The 18209-nt window shown below is 38.9% G+C and overlaps 1 protein-coding gene across 4 annotated transcripts in view; it reads right to left on the bottom strand.

The window, feature by feature from the left end:
- Nucleotides 1-18209, bottom strand: part of HERC2 (HECT and RLD domain containing E3 ubiquitin protein ligase 2) — a 214175-nt gene that overhangs the window by 144952 nt on the left and 51014 nt on the right. For 3 of the 4 annotated variants that reach the window (XM_047772566.1, XM_047772568.1, XM_047772567.1), the window contains exons 13-18: nucleotides 17435-17592; nucleotides 17232-17345; nucleotides 15771-16022; nucleotides 13816-14009; nucleotides 4247-4447; nucleotides 115-343 (exon numbers count right to left, since the gene is read on the bottom strand). In XM_047772566.1, coding sequence (XP_047628522.1) covers nucleotides 115-343; nucleotides 4247-4447; nucleotides 13816-14009; nucleotides 15771-16022; nucleotides 17232-17345; nucleotides 17435-17592 — 1148 coding nt within the window. Of the gene's footprint in view, nucleotides 1-114; nucleotides 344-4246; nucleotides 4448-13815; nucleotides 14010-15770; nucleotides 16023-17231; nucleotides 17346-17434; nucleotides 17593-18209 lie in introns of those variants that run through there. The other variant, XM_047772569.1, reaches the window with a different exon arrangement.

The following is an 18209-nucleotide window of genomic DNA, read 5'->3' as shown; positions in this document are numbered from 1 at the left end:
AGAAAGTGTTTTTGCCAATTTAAGGTCAGTATCATTCCCCCTGTCCCAGCACCCCCTCCCGACACCTCCTCCCATGCCCACCCCACCTCACCCCTGCTCCTGGCCCAAGCCCACCTGCACAGGGCAGAAGAGCAGAGAGTGCCCGGGCCCGCTCCTCAGCGGTAGGCAGCAGCACAGACCACCCGCTCTGCAGCACAGCCTGGGCAGCCGCCTGCACAGTACTCAACACGCCCGCGCTGCTGGCCAGGGCCACCACGGTCTGCTTCAGGCTGTTGAGAAGGATGCTGCCCAGACCTAAACCAAGGAATTCTGGGTCAACCTGGTGACTAATGGCAGCATGCAACTGAAAGGAGAAAAACAATTTTCACTTAGAAGCCCTAAAAACATGTGCTTTTCAAATCTTATTAAAGATGAAGCAATACTGCAAATTGAGTTTTATTCAAATAATAAAGGAATAACTCCCAATACAGGTATTTTTTTTAACTAGACTAAAATTTTTTTACTGATAGTAGCTAAGAATCCATAGTAAGGTATTTCGTAAGAGGAATTTTTTAAACCCAACTGTAAGTATGAATAGGAAAGAGCTCAAGAACAACAAAGAGGTTAAGACGCGTGAAAACATTAACCCCTACCCCACCCCAAACCATCTGTACCAAACACAGAAATAGTGAATATAATATAACCAAAAGAAATGCCTCAAGGGCCAAATCAAAACTCACAAGGACACACACAGCAGGAGCCAAATGGTTCAGGGCTCTGAGAGCAGATCAAAGCCTTCTGAGAAACAAAAGGCCTGGGGCAGCCCACTGAACCTAGCTTCCTTCCTGTCAGCTAGCCAGGGCCTGAGGGCAACACACAAAGTTCTGGAGACAAAGAAATCCCACAGGAAATCAGAGACCCAGCCTACCCTGTGAACAGATGTGAAATCAGATTTACACCCACCCCCTAGGTATGGATATCACAGGTCAGGAACTGAACACCAAAACTCATCTAGAGCCCCAGGAACCAATGGAACCTCAGAGACACAAATACAAAACTGCCCTCTGAGGGCATCTCCATGGCCAAGGGCAAAGGGATACCCCACAAACCCTCCCCTGAAGGTGGCCTCACAGTCATAAAGGACAGTCTTATTAGGTCACCAGGAGTCACAAAGTAAGAGGCAAAAAACATACCCAAGGAGATATTGGCAACAACAACAACAAAAAACTAGAATGAATCCATACAATATGTAAATTTAGAAATCAAGGAAGGAACAGAACCCAGAAGATGAGAATATAATGGGTATGTGAAAGCCTTGGAAAACACCCAAAAAAATTAATTATGAGAGTTAAAAAACAAAAACAAAAACCAGCTATAGGAATAAAAACCTCAAAGCATAGGTGTGAAGAGGCTAGGACCCAGGTTCTAGCCCTAAACTTCTATGCTCCGAGTCCCTAACCTGGGCAATGTTCCTGAACTCCATGTCTCCTGTCTGTGCAATACAGATGGAGGGCCTCACTTCCCAGAGGGCTGGCATAAGGATTTGATGATTCAGAATGTGTAGAGCAATGCTCATATAAGTTTAAATCAACGGACAATTCAAAAATATGGAATGTTCAACTAAAGGATTTGTGAATTGAAAGACAGCATCAAGTAAACCATCCAGAAAACAGAACAGAAAGATTAAGAAGCGAGCATTTAGAAAGAGATTTTAGGGAATTCCCATTGTGGCACAGGGGAAACACACCTGACTAGTATCCATGAGGATGTGGGTTTGATCCCTGGCCTTGCTCAGTGGGTCGGGGATCCGGCATTGCCATGAGTTGTGGTGTAGGTCACAGACATGGCTAGGACCCCACGTTGCTGTGGCTGTGATGGAGGCCGGCAGCTACAGCTCCGATTAGACCCCCAGCCTGGAACCTCCACATGCCATAGGTGTGGCCCTAAAAAGCAAACAAAAATAAAAAGAGATTTTAAACTACCAAAGAAATTATGATACTTGGAAAAATAAAATGAGAAAGTTCAACATACATTTAGTAGGACTTTCCAAGGGGAAAAGGAGAAAAGTAAATAAAAAGGAGAAAACTATCACAATGTTAAACAGTGAAGAGTTTTCAAAACATCACAGAGATGAGCTATAATAAAAATATTTTTACATTAAAAAAAACTTAGCAAAGATAAGTAATCTCAGAGTGAATGAGAATCATAATCTTAAATTATATGTACAAAAATAAATGCTGACCTAAACATAATGTATTACAAAACAAAGACAAAAATCTAAAAGGCTAGCAAAGAGAAAGACAAACTGACTACAAAGAAACAATAATTGCACTAATACAAGATTTCTCATTGGCAACAGTAAAGGTCAGAAGATATTAGTACTTCTTTGAAGTACTGATAAAATAACACACAACCTAAAAAGATAGGCCCCATTAAATTATCTCCAGAGGTGCTGAAGCAGAGTTTTTTCAAGGTTAACTCACAGACCTTAAAGAAACTTACTGGAAAGGGTACCCAAGAAGGACGTGATGTAATCAACAATGACAAAGCATTGGTTTAAAAAAAAAAAAAGGAATATATATCTTAGTATGTATGGCCACTTAGCAATGATAATTATGGAGTTCCCATCGTGGCTCAGTGGTGAACGAATCCGACTAGGAACCATGAGGTTGCAGGTTCAATCCCTGGCCTTGCTCAGTGGGTTAAGGATCCAGCGTTGCTGTGAGCTATGGTGTAGGTCACAGAAGCAGCTCAGATCCCGAGTTGCTATGGCTCTGGCGTAGGCTGGAGGCTACAGCTCTGATTAGATCCCTAGCCTGGGAACCTCCATGTGCCGTCAGAGCGGCCATAGAAAAGGCGAGAAGACAAAAAAAAAAAAGATGATTATGATAATTAATTTAAGGAAAGTTTAAAAATAATTACTGTATTTCACCAATCCTAAGAGATATTTTTTTTATGTCTTAACAAATCTAAAACCAGAATGTTATCTTACACATTGCAATTAAGTGTTTTTCTTTTAGCACACACAAAAAATACTGTGCCTTGGATCCAATGTAACAACAGACTACAGAGCAATTAAAACACTTAAGGTAGAAAGGGGAGTTAAATTTTAATGTAGCCTATGATCCCTATATTTTTAAAGAAGAGAAGTACTGATTACTTAACACTTTGTAGCATTAACAAATATTTAAATTTTTTGATAATAAGATTAATGTTCAGAAATCAAATTTTAAAACTTATGAACAATCAAAAGGATGTGGAAGGGAAAAAATTTTTAGAAACATGATCAAAGGCAAACAATAAAATGATAAACAAACTTACACAAAACTAAATTCAATGTTAGTAACACATGTAACACAGTCTTTCTCTACAGAGCTGCCCAGAGCAGCAACAATACTGCAAGATCATGGGAAGCAACAGCCACCTGGGCAGATCCATGTCAGGGACACTATACCATAGGTATCCTGCTAAATAAGCTCCTACAGAAGACTACTGGAGAAAGAGGTACTCTCCAAATTTCTGATAATTCCACTTTGCAACTAAACATTATGTTTATTTCTGTGCTTTGTGGAAGCCAAAGCAAAAATGGCAAGAGAACAGAAGGGGAGACATGATGAATCACACAGAAATCCTCACGTTATAAAAGTGGAAAATTATATTGTCGAGAAAACTTTCTGACATTAAGTCACCGAGTCTAATTACAAAAAACACATGGCAATCAAAGATTTCACCTATAGTTTTACTTTAAAAAAAAAAAGGAAATGAAAAAAAATTTTGTAGCTTTTCTTATTTTGATGTTTAACCTTAACCTTCCCTGAGAGGAAGAGGAAGTACTACTGGAGGAAGCAGAACTTCCTGACTGAAGCTCTCCTCAGTCCAGAGGAGAGACCAGCAACCACATTTAGCTGGATTCTCAATCACTTACTGTCCATCCAGTCACTTCACACACACAACAACAGTAAATTCAAGACTGACTAACTGATGAAAACAACAAGCTGATTATAACAGTAATAACGCAATCCATATACATTCTCACCTGCATGCAGAGACTGACTCCCAGGATAATATAAAATAACTAGACTGATTTTTTTTTTAAGCCCCATACACAATAAACTCCATTACAATCTTACTTTAATTAAAACACTTGAAAATTTTCATTAGCAGTTCATTTAAGAGGCTAAAACCCATACCCCTTAATATGTATAAACATCATTACAAATATGTAAGATACTTACGAGGGATGGGGAGGAAAGGAAATCATGAATACCTGAAGTCGTAGAAGATTCAGTGTTGCCACAGCCATACATTCTTTCTCTTGGGGTGGGGGCCAGTCAGCAGTGCCATCCATTCCCTCACTAACTTGCCGCAGAAGGAGGTCTAACTGCTCAAAAGTCATTGAGCAGATGTCTACCACAAAAGGGACTCGGAGACCAATGGACCACTCCGAACAAGATGACCAAGCAAAACTCTATGGAAGAAACACAAGAACCTAAAATGAATCTACACATTCAGCTATCCACAGGAGATGCATCATTGCAAATGACAAAGATACCTCAAATTACTAGTTATCCATCCCTCTAACTGTCCCAAATGCACAAGCACTTTCACAGTTATCTAAATCACATCATAACAGCTTCCAATTTTCTCTCTCATTTGCCACTAATAGGTAAAAAGTTTTTCAAAAATCTTTTCACTATCAAAATTAGTCAACTCAGTAAGTTAAAATGGGATATTAAAAACTGTTAAAATAACCCAAGAGAAGTCAGGAAACAACAAAGGAACAAAAAGAAGAGAACAAACAAAATAATGGTAGACATTAAATGAATCTGAACATAAAACAAAAACACAAGAGATTGTCAGGATGTAGGGAAAAACAGAACCCAACTATACAGTAGCTACAAGAAATCTACCTTAAATATCAAAATATAAAAATTACTTAGTAAAGGGACAGAAAGTAGTGATATTAACATCAAAGGACACCTCAGAGGAAAGAAACTAACAGGGCTAGAGAGGGTCATTATATAATGATAAAAGGGTCAATTCACAAGAAGACGGAACAATAATGAATGTATATGTCCCTAACAAGAGAACTACGAAACACATGGAAGTAAAATCTGACAAATCAAAGAAGAGGTAGATAAATCCACATATATGATTAAAGATATCAAACTACCTTCCTAACAACAGACAGAACAAGTCGACATAAAATTAGTAAAGATTTAAAAGAAATGAACACAATAAGAGCCACTGTCATGGCTCAGTGGTAACAAACCCGACTAATACCCACAAGGATGCAACTTTGACCCCTGGTCTTGCTCAGTGGGTTAAAGATCCGGCGTTGCCATGAGCTGCAGTGTAGGTTACAGACACAGCTCGGATCTGGCATTGCTATGGCTGTGGTGTAGGCCGGCAACTACAGCTCCAATTCAACCCCTAGCCTGGGAACTTCCACATGCTACAGGTGCAGCCCTAAAAAGACAACAACAACAACAAAAAAAAGGACTACATCAAAATGACCTTCATAAAACACTTCACCCAAACTGCAGAATACACACAATTTTCAAGAATACAAGGAACATTCACCATGATAAATCATATTCTAAGTCATAAAATAATTCTCAACTATTTAAAAAAGTGAAATCATATAAAGTACGTTCTCAGAACATAATAAAATTAAGCTAGAAACCAACAACAGAACTAGAAATCAACAAGAATAAATCAGATGTTAATAACTGGAAAAATCTCCAAGCACTTGAAAATTAAAACAGGTTTCTACATTCCAATTAAGGTAGCAAAATACTGATTCTAAGTAGACTGCAAAGAGTTATGTAGTATACAGAAATTCCTACAGCAACCACAAAAAAAATTTAAGAACCTATAAAAAGAAGTCAAATTAAAATAAAGTTAAATGAGATGCCAAAAATGTGTACATATATCTCCCCAAAAAACAAGAGATGTAAAATAGAAGAATAATAGAAAACCGTCAAAAACCAAACAGTAAAGCTGAAGATCTAATCTTTATGTCAACAATTATAGTAAATGTGTAAATGATCTAAATTTCCAATTAAAAGACAGATTGACAAGAATTTTTTAAAAAGTGCAGCTATACACGGCATCCAAGAAAAACACTACACAGATGAGATAGGCAGGTTAAAATTTAAAGATATAAATTTAACAAAACATGGACAGGACATGTATGCTGAAAACACTAATAAATGAAATCAAGGAAGATACAAATAAATGTTTAGACACAATATTTTGATAGATGAGAAGACTCAATATAGTAAAAATGTGAATTCTCCATAAACAGATAACATGTTGAATATACTTCCTATCAAAGTCCAAGTAAGATATTTTTACAAATGTAGACAAGATTATTTTAAATTTTAAGAGACAGGCAAAAGGACTAGAAAATAGACTTAAAATTTTTTCAAATAAAAAGATGGAAAAGTTATAATACACAAATACTAATTAAATGAAAATAAAACTGGAGTACCCACATTAAAATCAGACATAAGAAATTTCAGAGCAAGGAAAAAGAAGGATAAAGGGAGACACTGAATAAAAACTGAAGGGTCAATTCACCAAGACAACAAAATAGTCTGAAAGGGGTATGCATCAAACAAAAGAGCTTCAAAATATATAAAACGAAAAATGAATCCTAAAATTGCTATTGAATCTCAAGTTACCCCAAATAACCAAAGGAATCCTGAAAAAGAATAAGACTGAAAGACTCACAATTCCTATTTCAAAACTTACTACAAAGCTAGAGTAATCAAAGCAGTGTAGTTCTGGCATAAAGACAGACTTACAGACCAATGAAATAAAAAATAGCCCAGAGATAGACCCTTCCCTAGGTGGTCAAATAATTTCTAACAGGTGCCAAGATTGCAGAAAAGAACAATCTTTTCTACAAATGGTGCTGGGTAAACTGCAAAAAAAAAAAAAAAATCAACTGGACCCTTAACTTACACCATACATGATAATTAACTCAAAATTGATCAAAGATCTACACATAAAACCTAAAACTATGAAACTATTAGAAGACTCTGGAAAATCTACATGATGATGCATTTCTTTGATATATACAGCACAAAAGTCACAGACAACAAAAGAAAAATTAAAATTTTTCTGCATCAAAGACCACTATTAACATAATAAAAAGAAAACCACATAATGGGGGGAAAAACATATACCTGATAAGGGATTAAGACCCAAACACACATCAAAAATGGGCAAAGGACTTGAATACCTTTCTCCAGAAAAGATAAACAAATGGTCAAAAAGCACATGCAAAGATGCTCAACATCTTTTTCATTAGGGAAGTGCAAATCAAAACCACGATGTGATCAGAGTTCCCATCATGGCGCAGCGGAAACGAATTGGACTAGGAACCATAATGTTGCAGGTTTGATTCCTGGCCTTGCTCGGGGGATAAGGATCTGGCATTGCCATGATCTGTGGTGTAGGTCACAGATGTGGCTCGGATCCTGAGTTGCTGTGGCTCTGGTGTAGGCTGACAACAACAGCTCCATTTTAGACCCCTAGTCTGGGAACCTCCATATGTCATGGGTGTGGCCCTAAAAGGACAAAAGACAAAAAAAACAAAAAACAAAACCCGCAATGTGATACCACTTCATACCCACTGGAATGGCCTTAAAAAATATTTCTTAAAAAAGAAAATAACCAGTCTTGACAAGGATGTGGAAAAACTGAAACCTTGCGCATACCTGGTACAGCTGATGTGGAAAAACAGTAAGGCAGTTCATCAAAGATTTAAACATAGTTACCATAATGATCCAGCAATTCCACTCCTAGATATATACTGGAAAAAAAACAAAACTGAAAGCAAAGACTCTACACTAATAGAGTCTACACCAGATATTTCTACGCTAATATTTATAGCTGCATAATTTACAACAGCTAAAAGATACAAACAACCCATGTGTCCACTGAAGGAGGAATGATTTTTTAAATGTGGGAAATAGATAAATAGATGAGTATTATTAAGCCTTTAATAGGAATAAAATCCTTATACATGCTACAACACGGATCAAAGTAGAAAACATCATGCTAAGTAAATTAAGTCAGACACAATAGGTCAAATACTATATGATTCCATTTACATGAGATAACTCAAAAAGGCAAATTCAGAGAGACAGAAAGTAAATTTCAGATCACCAAGGGCTGAGGGGAGAAGAAATGTAAAGTTATTGTTTAATGGGTACAGAGTTTCTGTTTAGGATGATGAAAAAGTTCTGGAGATGGAAAGTAGTGATGGTAACATAACACTGTTGAATGTACTAAATGCCACTTTATATTTTACCATAATGATCAAAAGCATTAATATTAAAAAAAAACAATAGAAACAAAAAGAGAAATGGACAAATCTACAATTATCCTTGGAGAGACCAACACCTCCCATCGCAGAAAGAATACAGAACAAGCAGACAGAAAATCAGCAAGGATGTAGAAAAACTAGATAATAAACCAGACCTAAGTGACATTTATAGAACACTTCACCCAACAATGGAAAAATATACCAAGAGTAAAATACATACTATTTTTAAGCACAAGGTCAGAACATTCACTAAGAGAACACATCCTGAGATATAAAACAAATCTTATCTAATCCATAAGAACTGAAATCATATAAAGTTTATTCCCTAGCCACAATGGAGTTTTAAACTAGAAATCAGTTAACAGAAAGATAACAGAATGATCTCCAAACACTCTAAAACTAAACAACACACTTAATCCATAGGTCAAAGAACAATTCTAAAGATAAATTAGGAGTTCCCATTGTGGCACAGTGGAAATGAATTCAACTAGCATCCGTGAGGACGCTGGTTCAATCCCTGGCCTTGCTCAGCAGATCGGGGATCTGGCATTGCCATGAGCTGTGGTACAGGTCGAAGAGGCAGCTCAGATTGCAAGTTGCTGTGGCTGTGGTGTAGACCGGGAGCTGTAGCTCCTTTCAACACCTAGCCTAGGAACTTTCATACGCCACAGATGGGGCCCTAAAGGCAAAAAAACAAAATAAAATAAAAATTAAAAAATAAAGACAAATTAGAAAATATTTTGAACTGAATGAAAACAAAAATAAATCAAGATTTGTGGGAACAATGCACTGCTAAGAAGAAAATGTATAGCATCAAATACTTATATATTACAAAAGAAGAAATGTCTAAAATCAACAACCTAAGCTTCCTCTTAAAAGAAACTAAGAAAAGGAGTTACTGTCGTGGCTCAGGGGTTAACAAACCCAACTAGTAACCATAAGGTTGTGGGTTTGATTCCTGGCCTCAATCAGTGGGTTAAGGATCCAGCGTTGCCATGAGCTGTGGTGTAGGTCACAGACATGGCTCGGATCCTATGCTACTGTGCCTATGCTGTAGACTGGTGGCTATAGCTCTGATAAGGAAAACTTTTATACATAAAAACTGGACAACTTAGACAAGATGCAACAAACCAGAAAATCTTCTGTGCCACAAACCAGGAAAATCGAGCCAGAAGAAATATTTTGAACATCTATATGTAAAAAATTGAACTTGTAGTTAAAAATGTTTTGAAAAAGAAATCTCCAGGCTGAGACAGAAACAATTTAAAGATGAAATGACACTGATTCTATACAACCCCTTCCAGAAAAAAGAAGAGGAAGGAATACTTGCCAACACTCTTTATGAGGCCAGTTTTACCCTGATAAAAAGTTAGACAAGACAGTATGAAAAAACCACAAACTGAGAGGATTAAGATGGCAGAATAAAAGGACTGGAGCTCAACTTCTCTCCTAAAAACAACAAAATTCACAACTAAAGGCTGAGCAATCTCCACCCAAATGGACCAGAGACCTTAAAAAAGATACCCTATTCCAAAAGAAAAAGAGGAGGCCACATCAAGAGGTAGGAGGAGCGATTTCACGATTTGAACAACCCCATACCTCCCAGGTGGGAAACTCCACAGACTGAAAACTAACTGGTTCACAGAGACGCACCTACAGGAGTGAGAGCTCTGAGCCACACATCAAACTCTCACCTGCAGGGATCTAGCACTGGGAGAAAGAGCCCCTGGAGCATCTGGCATTGAAGGCCAGTGGGGCTTGTGCACAGGAGCTCCACAGGACTGGGGGAAACGGAGACCCCATTCTTAAAAGGCACACACAGACGTTCATGTGCACTGGGTCCCAGGGCAAAGCGAGGTCTCCGTAGGAATCTGGGTCAAACCTGACTGAGGTTCTTGGAGGACATCCTGGAAAAAAAGGGGTGAATGTGGCTTGTTGTGAGGGAAGGACGTTGAAAACAAAGCTCTTGGGAATATTCAGCAGAGTGCCTTTCTCTGGAGATGGCCATTTTGGGAAAATCTGGCCCCACCCCATCAGTCAGTGCTGAGACGCTCCAAGGTAAACAACAATCCATGTGGGATCACAACCCCACCCCCGAGTAAACAGGCTACCTAAAGACCCCTCAGGCACACAGCTGCCTCTAAACCCATCCAGAGACTAAGCCCCACCCACCAGAAGGATTAGAATCAGCTCCACCTACCAGTGGGCAGGCATCAGCCCCTCCCATCAGGAAGCCTACAGCAAGCCCCCATACTGACTTCAGCCACAAGGGGGGCAGACACCAGAAGTAAGACAGGCTACAACTCTATTATCTGTAAAAAGGTCACCACACCAAAAAACCTTTAAAAATGAAAAGACAGAGAACTAGAACTCAGATGAGGGAGAAAGGAATAACCCCAGAAAATCAGCTAAGTAATGAGGAGATTCTTAGCCTCCAGGAAAAAGACTTTAGATTGCTGATGCTGAAGATGATGCAAGACATTGGAAATAAACTGGAGGCAAAGATGGATAACTTATGGGAAACACTGACCAAAGAGATACAAGATATAAAACTTCAACAAGAAGAGATGCAAAATACAATCACTGAAATAAAAAATTCACTAGAAGCAGCTAACAGCAGAATACAGGAGGCAGAAGAACAAATAAGTGAGGTGGAGGACAGATTAGTAGAAATTACGGATGCGGAACAGAAAAGAGAAAAAAGATCGAAAACAAGAGAGTCTCCGAGAACCCTAGGACAACATGAAACGCACCAACATCCGTATTATATGGGTGCCAGAAGGAAAAGAGAGAGAGAAGGGGATAGAAAAAATATTCCAAGAGATCAGAGCCAAAAACTTCCCTAACATGGGACAGCAACCACTCACTCAAATCCAGGAAGCACAACGAGTACCATATAAAATAAACCCAAGGAGGAATACACCGAGACACATATTAATCAAACTGACCAAAATTAAAGACAAAGAGAAAATCTTGAAAGCAGCTGGGGAAAAGAAACAAGTAACATACAAGGGAACCCCGATAAGGTTATCAGCAGATTTTTCAGCAGAAACTCTGCAGGCCAGAAGGGAGTGGCATGACATACTTAACGTGATGAAAGGGAAAAAAACCTCCAACCAAGATTACTCTACCCAGCAAGGCTCTCATTCAGATTTGAAGGAGAAAGCAAAATCTTCACAGATGAGCAAAAGCTGAGAGAATTCAGCAACACTAAGCCAGCCTTACAACAAATACTAAAGGAACTTCTCTAGGCAGAAAAGACAAGACAGCAACAGGGAACAAAAATGCCACAAATGACAAGGCTCACCAGTAAAGGTATACATACAGTAAAGATACAAAATCATCCATGCACAATTATACCACCAAAATCAGAAATCATGAGAAGAGGTGGGTACAAATGCAGGACACTGGAGATGAACTTCCAGTTAAGAGAACAACAACTTAAATCAATCTCATATACATAGAGACTCTTACAACAAAACTTCAGAGTAACTGCAAACCAAAAATCTACAATGGATACACAAACAAGGAATCTCTGGAGAAGAAATATATCTCATAGTAAGTAAGTGCATAATCCACCATGAAAGGGGTCATTTGACACCATTCTTGGAATGCTGAAGTCTTCCTACATCTGATTCTGATTTCCTCCCCATCAAAGAATTTATGGTAATTATAACTAATGCAACTGTACAATTAAATAATACAGTTCTACAATTGTATTATTAATAACCATTTCTCTCCATGGTACAGTGTAAGGTCTATAAAGTCTTGTTTATCACATCACCTAGAATGGTGTAATGCCCATACTGAAGAATCAATAAGATGGAACAAATTGTGAGGACATATTTATATAGTTACACTGTTTTTTAACCAATTTATATTTTACTTATTTTCAGAGGGTGTATTATTTTTGTTATTCTTACCAGTTAAGTTATTCTTTTTATTATGCTATATAAAATATTTAATGGTATATAAGGCTTTCTTCTTTCTAAATTTTAGTTGCATAATATACACAATTGTAATATAATGCTAATTTTTAAAGAAAAATTGAAATGTAATAGATAATACTAAATAGTAAAGATGAAAGCCATACAAAATGGGATAAAGTATAGAATAAATTTCCTATTTGTCTCAGCATATTTTCCATTCCACTTCTCCAGAGGGAGTCACTTAATCTGTTTCTTAAGATCCATGATATAATAATCTATGTGAATGTAACTGTGTTTAAATATATGTATTTTATTCTGTAAAAAAAAATAAAAATAAAATTTCAAAAACAAAAAAAACAAAAAAAAGGGAGTTCCCGTCGTGGCACAGTGGTTATCGAATCCGACTAGGAACCATGAGGTTGCGGGTTCGATCCCTGCCCTTGCTCAGTGGGCTGACGATCTGGCATGGCCATGAGCTGTGGTGTAGGTTGCAGATGTGGCTCAGATTCCACGTTGCTGTGGCTCTGGCGTAGACCTGTGGCTACAGCTCCGATTGGACCCCTAGCCTGGGAACCTCCATATGCTGTGGGAGTGGCCCAAGAAATAGCAAAAAGACAAAAAAAAAACAAAAACAAAAAAAAACCACACACACAAACTGGGAGTTCCCATTGTGGCTCAGTGGTATTGAACTGGACTAGTATCCATAAGGACGTGGGTTTGATCCCTGGCCTCACTACTCAGTGGGTTAAGGATCTGGCATTGTTGTGAGCTGTGGTATAGGTCGCAGACTTGGCTTGGATTTGGTATTGCTGCGGGTGTGGTGTAGGCCGGCAGCTGCAGGTCTGATTCAACCCTTAGCCTGGGAACTTCAGTGCCTTGGGTGTGGCTCTTAAAAGAACAATTCCCCCCCCACCCCCCACCCCCGCATCACAACAACCAGTATGTGGAAGAGAACTGACAGATCACGTGAGGCTTATCTCGGAAACTAAGGTTTGGCCAATATTTGAAAGTTGATCAACATAGTCCACTATATAAACAGACTAAAGAAGATAAACATGATCATATCATTTGAGAAGAAAAAGCATTTGATGAAGTTTAACATCATTTAGTATTGAAAAAACACTTCAAAAAAACTAGGGGTTAAAAGAAACTTTCTTAATTCAATAAGAGATCTACAAAAACAAAACTAAAGGAAACAAAACAAAACAAACACTCTACAGATAACATCAGAGTTAATGGTAAAAGACTGAATGCTTTCCCCCTAGAATCAGGAACAAGGCAAGGATACACCCCCTCCCTACTCTTACTCAACATCAAGCTGGAAGTCTCGACCAGCGCCAAAAGGCAAGGGAAAGAAATAAAAGGCATATATATTGGAAAACAAAACTGTTTTGGAAGAAAACCCTAAGGAATCACAATGAAGCTCCTACAACTAATAACTGAGTTTTAAACAACTGGAGGATGTAAGGACTACACATATAAGTCAATGTTATTTCTACATATTAGCAAAGAAAGATGGGAAACCAAAATTCTACAAAATACCAAATCAAGCTATCTACTCAGTACCTGAGCAGGTCCACAGGCAATTCCAACTATGTGTTTGGTATCCAGTCCTGGCAGTGCAGAGGGTTCTGGCTTAGTCACACGCAAGGTGTCAAAGTGCTGGCACTGGTCATTGCTCCCCCAGCTATGAACCTCACTGTCCTCAGTCAGAGCCAGGCAGTGGGTGGAACCTGCAGCCACATCAATCACCTTCTTCCCTGGATGGAAAGAGGGATGCAGATACAGGTTCATGACTATGACTTCTGCAATAAAGATACTTACTTGAGGCCACTCAAGTCAGAAGGCATTTAAAGTCAACTTCTAAAGGATTATTCATTGCTTTAATATTCACAATTCATCTGCTTCGTGTACATTAGTAAAACTCCTGTTGTGTTTTACTAGCTACAATTTATTAAGTCCTACAATCTGCAAATAAAATAGTGCTAAGGTATGAAAAGGATCTGTTCATTTTTTTCCTCCTTATTCAAATTTTCATTCAGAAAAAGACACGTGTATTTTTAATTAACTACAAAATCGTTTTCTCCTGTCCTAATGTATAACAAAGCAAAGCATGCTCTTTAAAAAAACAAAAACAAAAACAAAAAAACTTTGTTTTTAGAGCAGTTTTTGGTTCACAGCAAATTGAGAAGGCAGAGATCTCCCATATATTCTCTACCCCAACACACGCTAGCCTCCTCACATTATTGAGTATTCATTTTTTAACACATATATTTCAATAGTTCCAACACCATTTGTTGAAAAAATGATCTTTGCTCCATTGTACTGCCTTTTCTTCTCTGTCAAAGATCAACTACATTCATGTGAGTCTATTGCTGAGCACTCTCTTCTGTTCCAGTTATCTATCTATATTTTAGGTAATACCATACTGGGTGTTTTCCTTTGTTTTGTTTTGTTTTGATCTTTTTTAGGCCAAAACTGAGGCACATGGAAGTTCCCAGGCTAGGAGTCGAATGGGACCTGCAGCTCCCAGCCCACACCACAGCCACAGCAATGCAGAATCCACACCTTGTCTGCGACCTAAACCACAGCTCACCACAACACCAGAATCTTAACCCACTGAGGGGGCCAGGTACTGAACCCACATCCTCATGGATACTAGTCGGGTTCGTTACTGCTGAGCCACAAAGGGAACTCTAATACCATCCTATCTTGATTACTGTAGCTTTATAGTAAGTCTTGAAGTTGGCCACTGTGTCATCTTTCTTTAACACTGTGAAGACCATTCTGGGTCTTCTGCTTCTCTATACAAACTTTAGACTCACTTTATCAATATCCATAAAGTAACTTGCTGGGATTTTGGCTGAGACTGTACCTCATCTATAGACTGAGTTGGAATCTTGATAATATTCAGGATTCCCATCCATGAACATAGATATTTTTCCATTTATATAGTTCTTCTTTGATCAATCTTGTAATTTTCCTCATATATATCTCATATATATTTTGTTAGATTTACACCTATGTATTTCATCACTGCATGCTAACGCAAATGATATAGTATATTTAATTTCAAATTCCACTTCTCTGTTGCTGGGATATAAGAAAGAAATTAACTTTCACATATTAACTATGTATTCTGCAACCCTGTTAGTTCCAGAAAGCTTTTCTGGTCAATTCCTTCAGGTTTTCTACATGGACAATCATGTCACCTGTGCAAAAAGACAGTTTTATTTCTTCCTTCTCACTCGATATACTCTTTTTTCCTTTTCATGTCTTACTACACTAGCTAAAACTTGCAATTTAATTTTGAAAAGAAATAGTGAGATGGGACACCCTTTCCAATCTTAGTGGGAAGGCTTTGAGTTTCTCACCATTAAGTGTGATGTTAGCTGTAGGTTGTTTGTAGTCTTTATCAAGCTTCTGACATTCATGGAATTTCAGACAAAGAAAAGAAATACCTGCAAACTTTCAAAGATTACTAAAGGAAACTGCCTTAAAAGTTGACATTTTGTACTTACCTTGCAATCCTTCCAAGAGTTTGGGATAACGAACATGTTCTTCTGTTCCATGCCCAAGTCTCTGGTTGTCACCTTTACCCCATGAATAAACTTGGCCATCTTTTGTTAAAGCAATAGAAAACTGACTTCCACATCGGACTTTGACAACATCCAAGTCTTGAAGCTTTTCAATCAGCTTTGGTGTTTTGCAGCCATCACTACCACCTCTGCCCAATTTGCCATAGTCACCATCCCCCCAAGACCACACTTGACCTGAAAAATACAATTATTTGAGTTAACTGTACATCTAATAAAACTTTTAAATGGTTGGAAATAATTAATACAGCCAATAACACCAAAATCTAGACCACTAACATATATATATAGCTAGCTCTACACGGGTGGTTATTGACCAAATGAGATGTGGTTTCTACTTCAGGTCGATACAGAAGCAATTAAGAAATGGAGGGGTTCCCCTGTGGTGCAATGGTGCAGCACCAGGACACAGGTTCAATCCCTGGCTGGCGCAGTGGGTTAAAGGATCTGGTGCTGCCCCAGCTGTGGTGTAGGCCGCAACTACAGCTCAGTTCTGAGCCCTGGGCCGAGAACTCCAAATGCCACAGGGGAGCCAAAAAGGAGAAAAAAAAAAAAAAAGAAGAAGAATTGAGTTTTCTTTTTGTTTTAACTAAATGAATGATAAAGTCATAACTCTTACTAATTTGGGCTCAATGATATGCTTCAACTAAGTACTAAACACAGAACAAAAGCTCTACTGCCTCCATAAAACACAGTAACTGGGCCCACAATACACTGCACACTAACTACTCTTGGGTCTGCCTGCACATCATTCTTGCCATGCTGACCTCAAGTCAAATGTACAATTATTCCAAATAACATGTTAGTGTAATGTAATTAAAAATTACATAGAATTGCTCTCTGTGGGAGAATGAGGCTGAGAGGCTCCCAGCTGATTCCAATAAATAGACCCCACAATTCTAAGGATAGAACCCCACAATACTGACAGACGGATACAGTTTAAAAAAATCAACATGATTCAAACCATCAAACCTGATAAATATATCCTCAAAAAATGACAAATGAGTACAATCTCATAATGAAAACAAATATAGAACCGAAATTAGAAACAAGTATCTACTGTAGAATACCTAAAGACTAATCAGGATTTACCACAGAGAATCAAGAGTGGCTAAACATTAGGAAATGTAATCCTAGTAAACAGAAACGATTTAGAACGTTAATTATTGCATTTTAACTTTTTATTTTTGTGTAAAAAACAAAAGGCCCTAATAGGAAGGATGGTAGCTTTCTGGCCCTGGGCAGTGGAATTTACAACCCCTATATCTTCTGTACCTCTGCCAACAACACTGAGGAGCACCCTCACTCAAAGCCTCCAAAGCTCTCTCCCTTGGGAAAGCAGCCCTCCTCCTCCTTAGCTGCTCAGGCAGCCTGAGTTCCACGTACCGTTCTCCGTCACGGCCAGGGTTTGAGCATCCCCACTCCCACATGCCACATCAATGACCTTCAGTCCTTTGAGCCCAGCTACCAGCATTGGAATGGCCTCATCTTCACTGGAACCTTCAAACAGACAGGACTATGGTTACTTCAAGTCCCTCAAAAGAGGTAGCCCCATGCTGCAGGCTCAGGCTGGCTCAGAGGAGACATACCGTGGCCTAAACGGCCATAGTTCCCACGGCCCCAGGTGTAGAGTTCCCCCTCGGCAGTGATGGCTGCACTGTATGTGCTCCCACAGGCAATGTGCACCACGTGCTTCCCAGCCTGCTTTCCTGAGAAAGCAGAAATCACCTTAGGCTCCTCAAGCGGCCTATGGAGAGAAAAGGAATAAATGTGAATGCCCTTCTGGGCCTTCCCAATTAGTGATACTCCCGAAAATAAGATACTAAGAACATTAGGATAGTTTTGCCTGCCAGTTGTCTTAGTAATAATTAAGAAATCCAGAATTTGAACACTTAACACATCCATAATTTTTTGTCAAGTGGACACCCAATGTCAAATGTGGCCTCCAGCAGGAATATCACAATAGTGTCTGTTAGAGATGCAGGCAATCAGGTCCATAGCAGCTTTGGTCACAGTGATCTGAACAGTGGCCTATACAGATAGCACTCTGCTGCAGGGAAGGACAAAGCTCAGGATCTACACCAAGTGGCAGAGCCAGAAACAGAATGCCACCCAGTGGTAGAGGGCAGGTTAGTGGTCGCCAGGTTGCTGGAGGTAGGGAGGAGTTGGCTACAAAGGGCCCAAAAAAAGGGATCCTTGAGATCCTTCCCAGAGGATATCCATCTCCACCCCAGTGAGAGTGAGCCATCTCCTCTTGACTCTGCTGCCCACTCCCTGCTCATGGAGTGGGCTTCATCTTCAATGCCAACCCACAGCCAACGTCTTCTCCACCAGGCTCCACTCACAACAGCAACATACGAAAGG

Source organism: Phacochoerus africanus, chromosome 3 (assembly GCF_016906955.1).
Source record: "Phacochoerus africanus isolate WHEZ1 chromosome 3, ROS_Pafr_v1, whole genome shotgun sequence".
Taxonomy (NCBI): domain Eukaryota; kingdom Metazoa; phylum Chordata; class Mammalia; order Artiodactyla; family Suidae; genus Phacochoerus; species Phacochoerus africanus.
The sequence above is the reverse complement of the archived record's forward strand: the minus strand, read 5'-3'. Positions and strand labels throughout refer to the sequence as shown.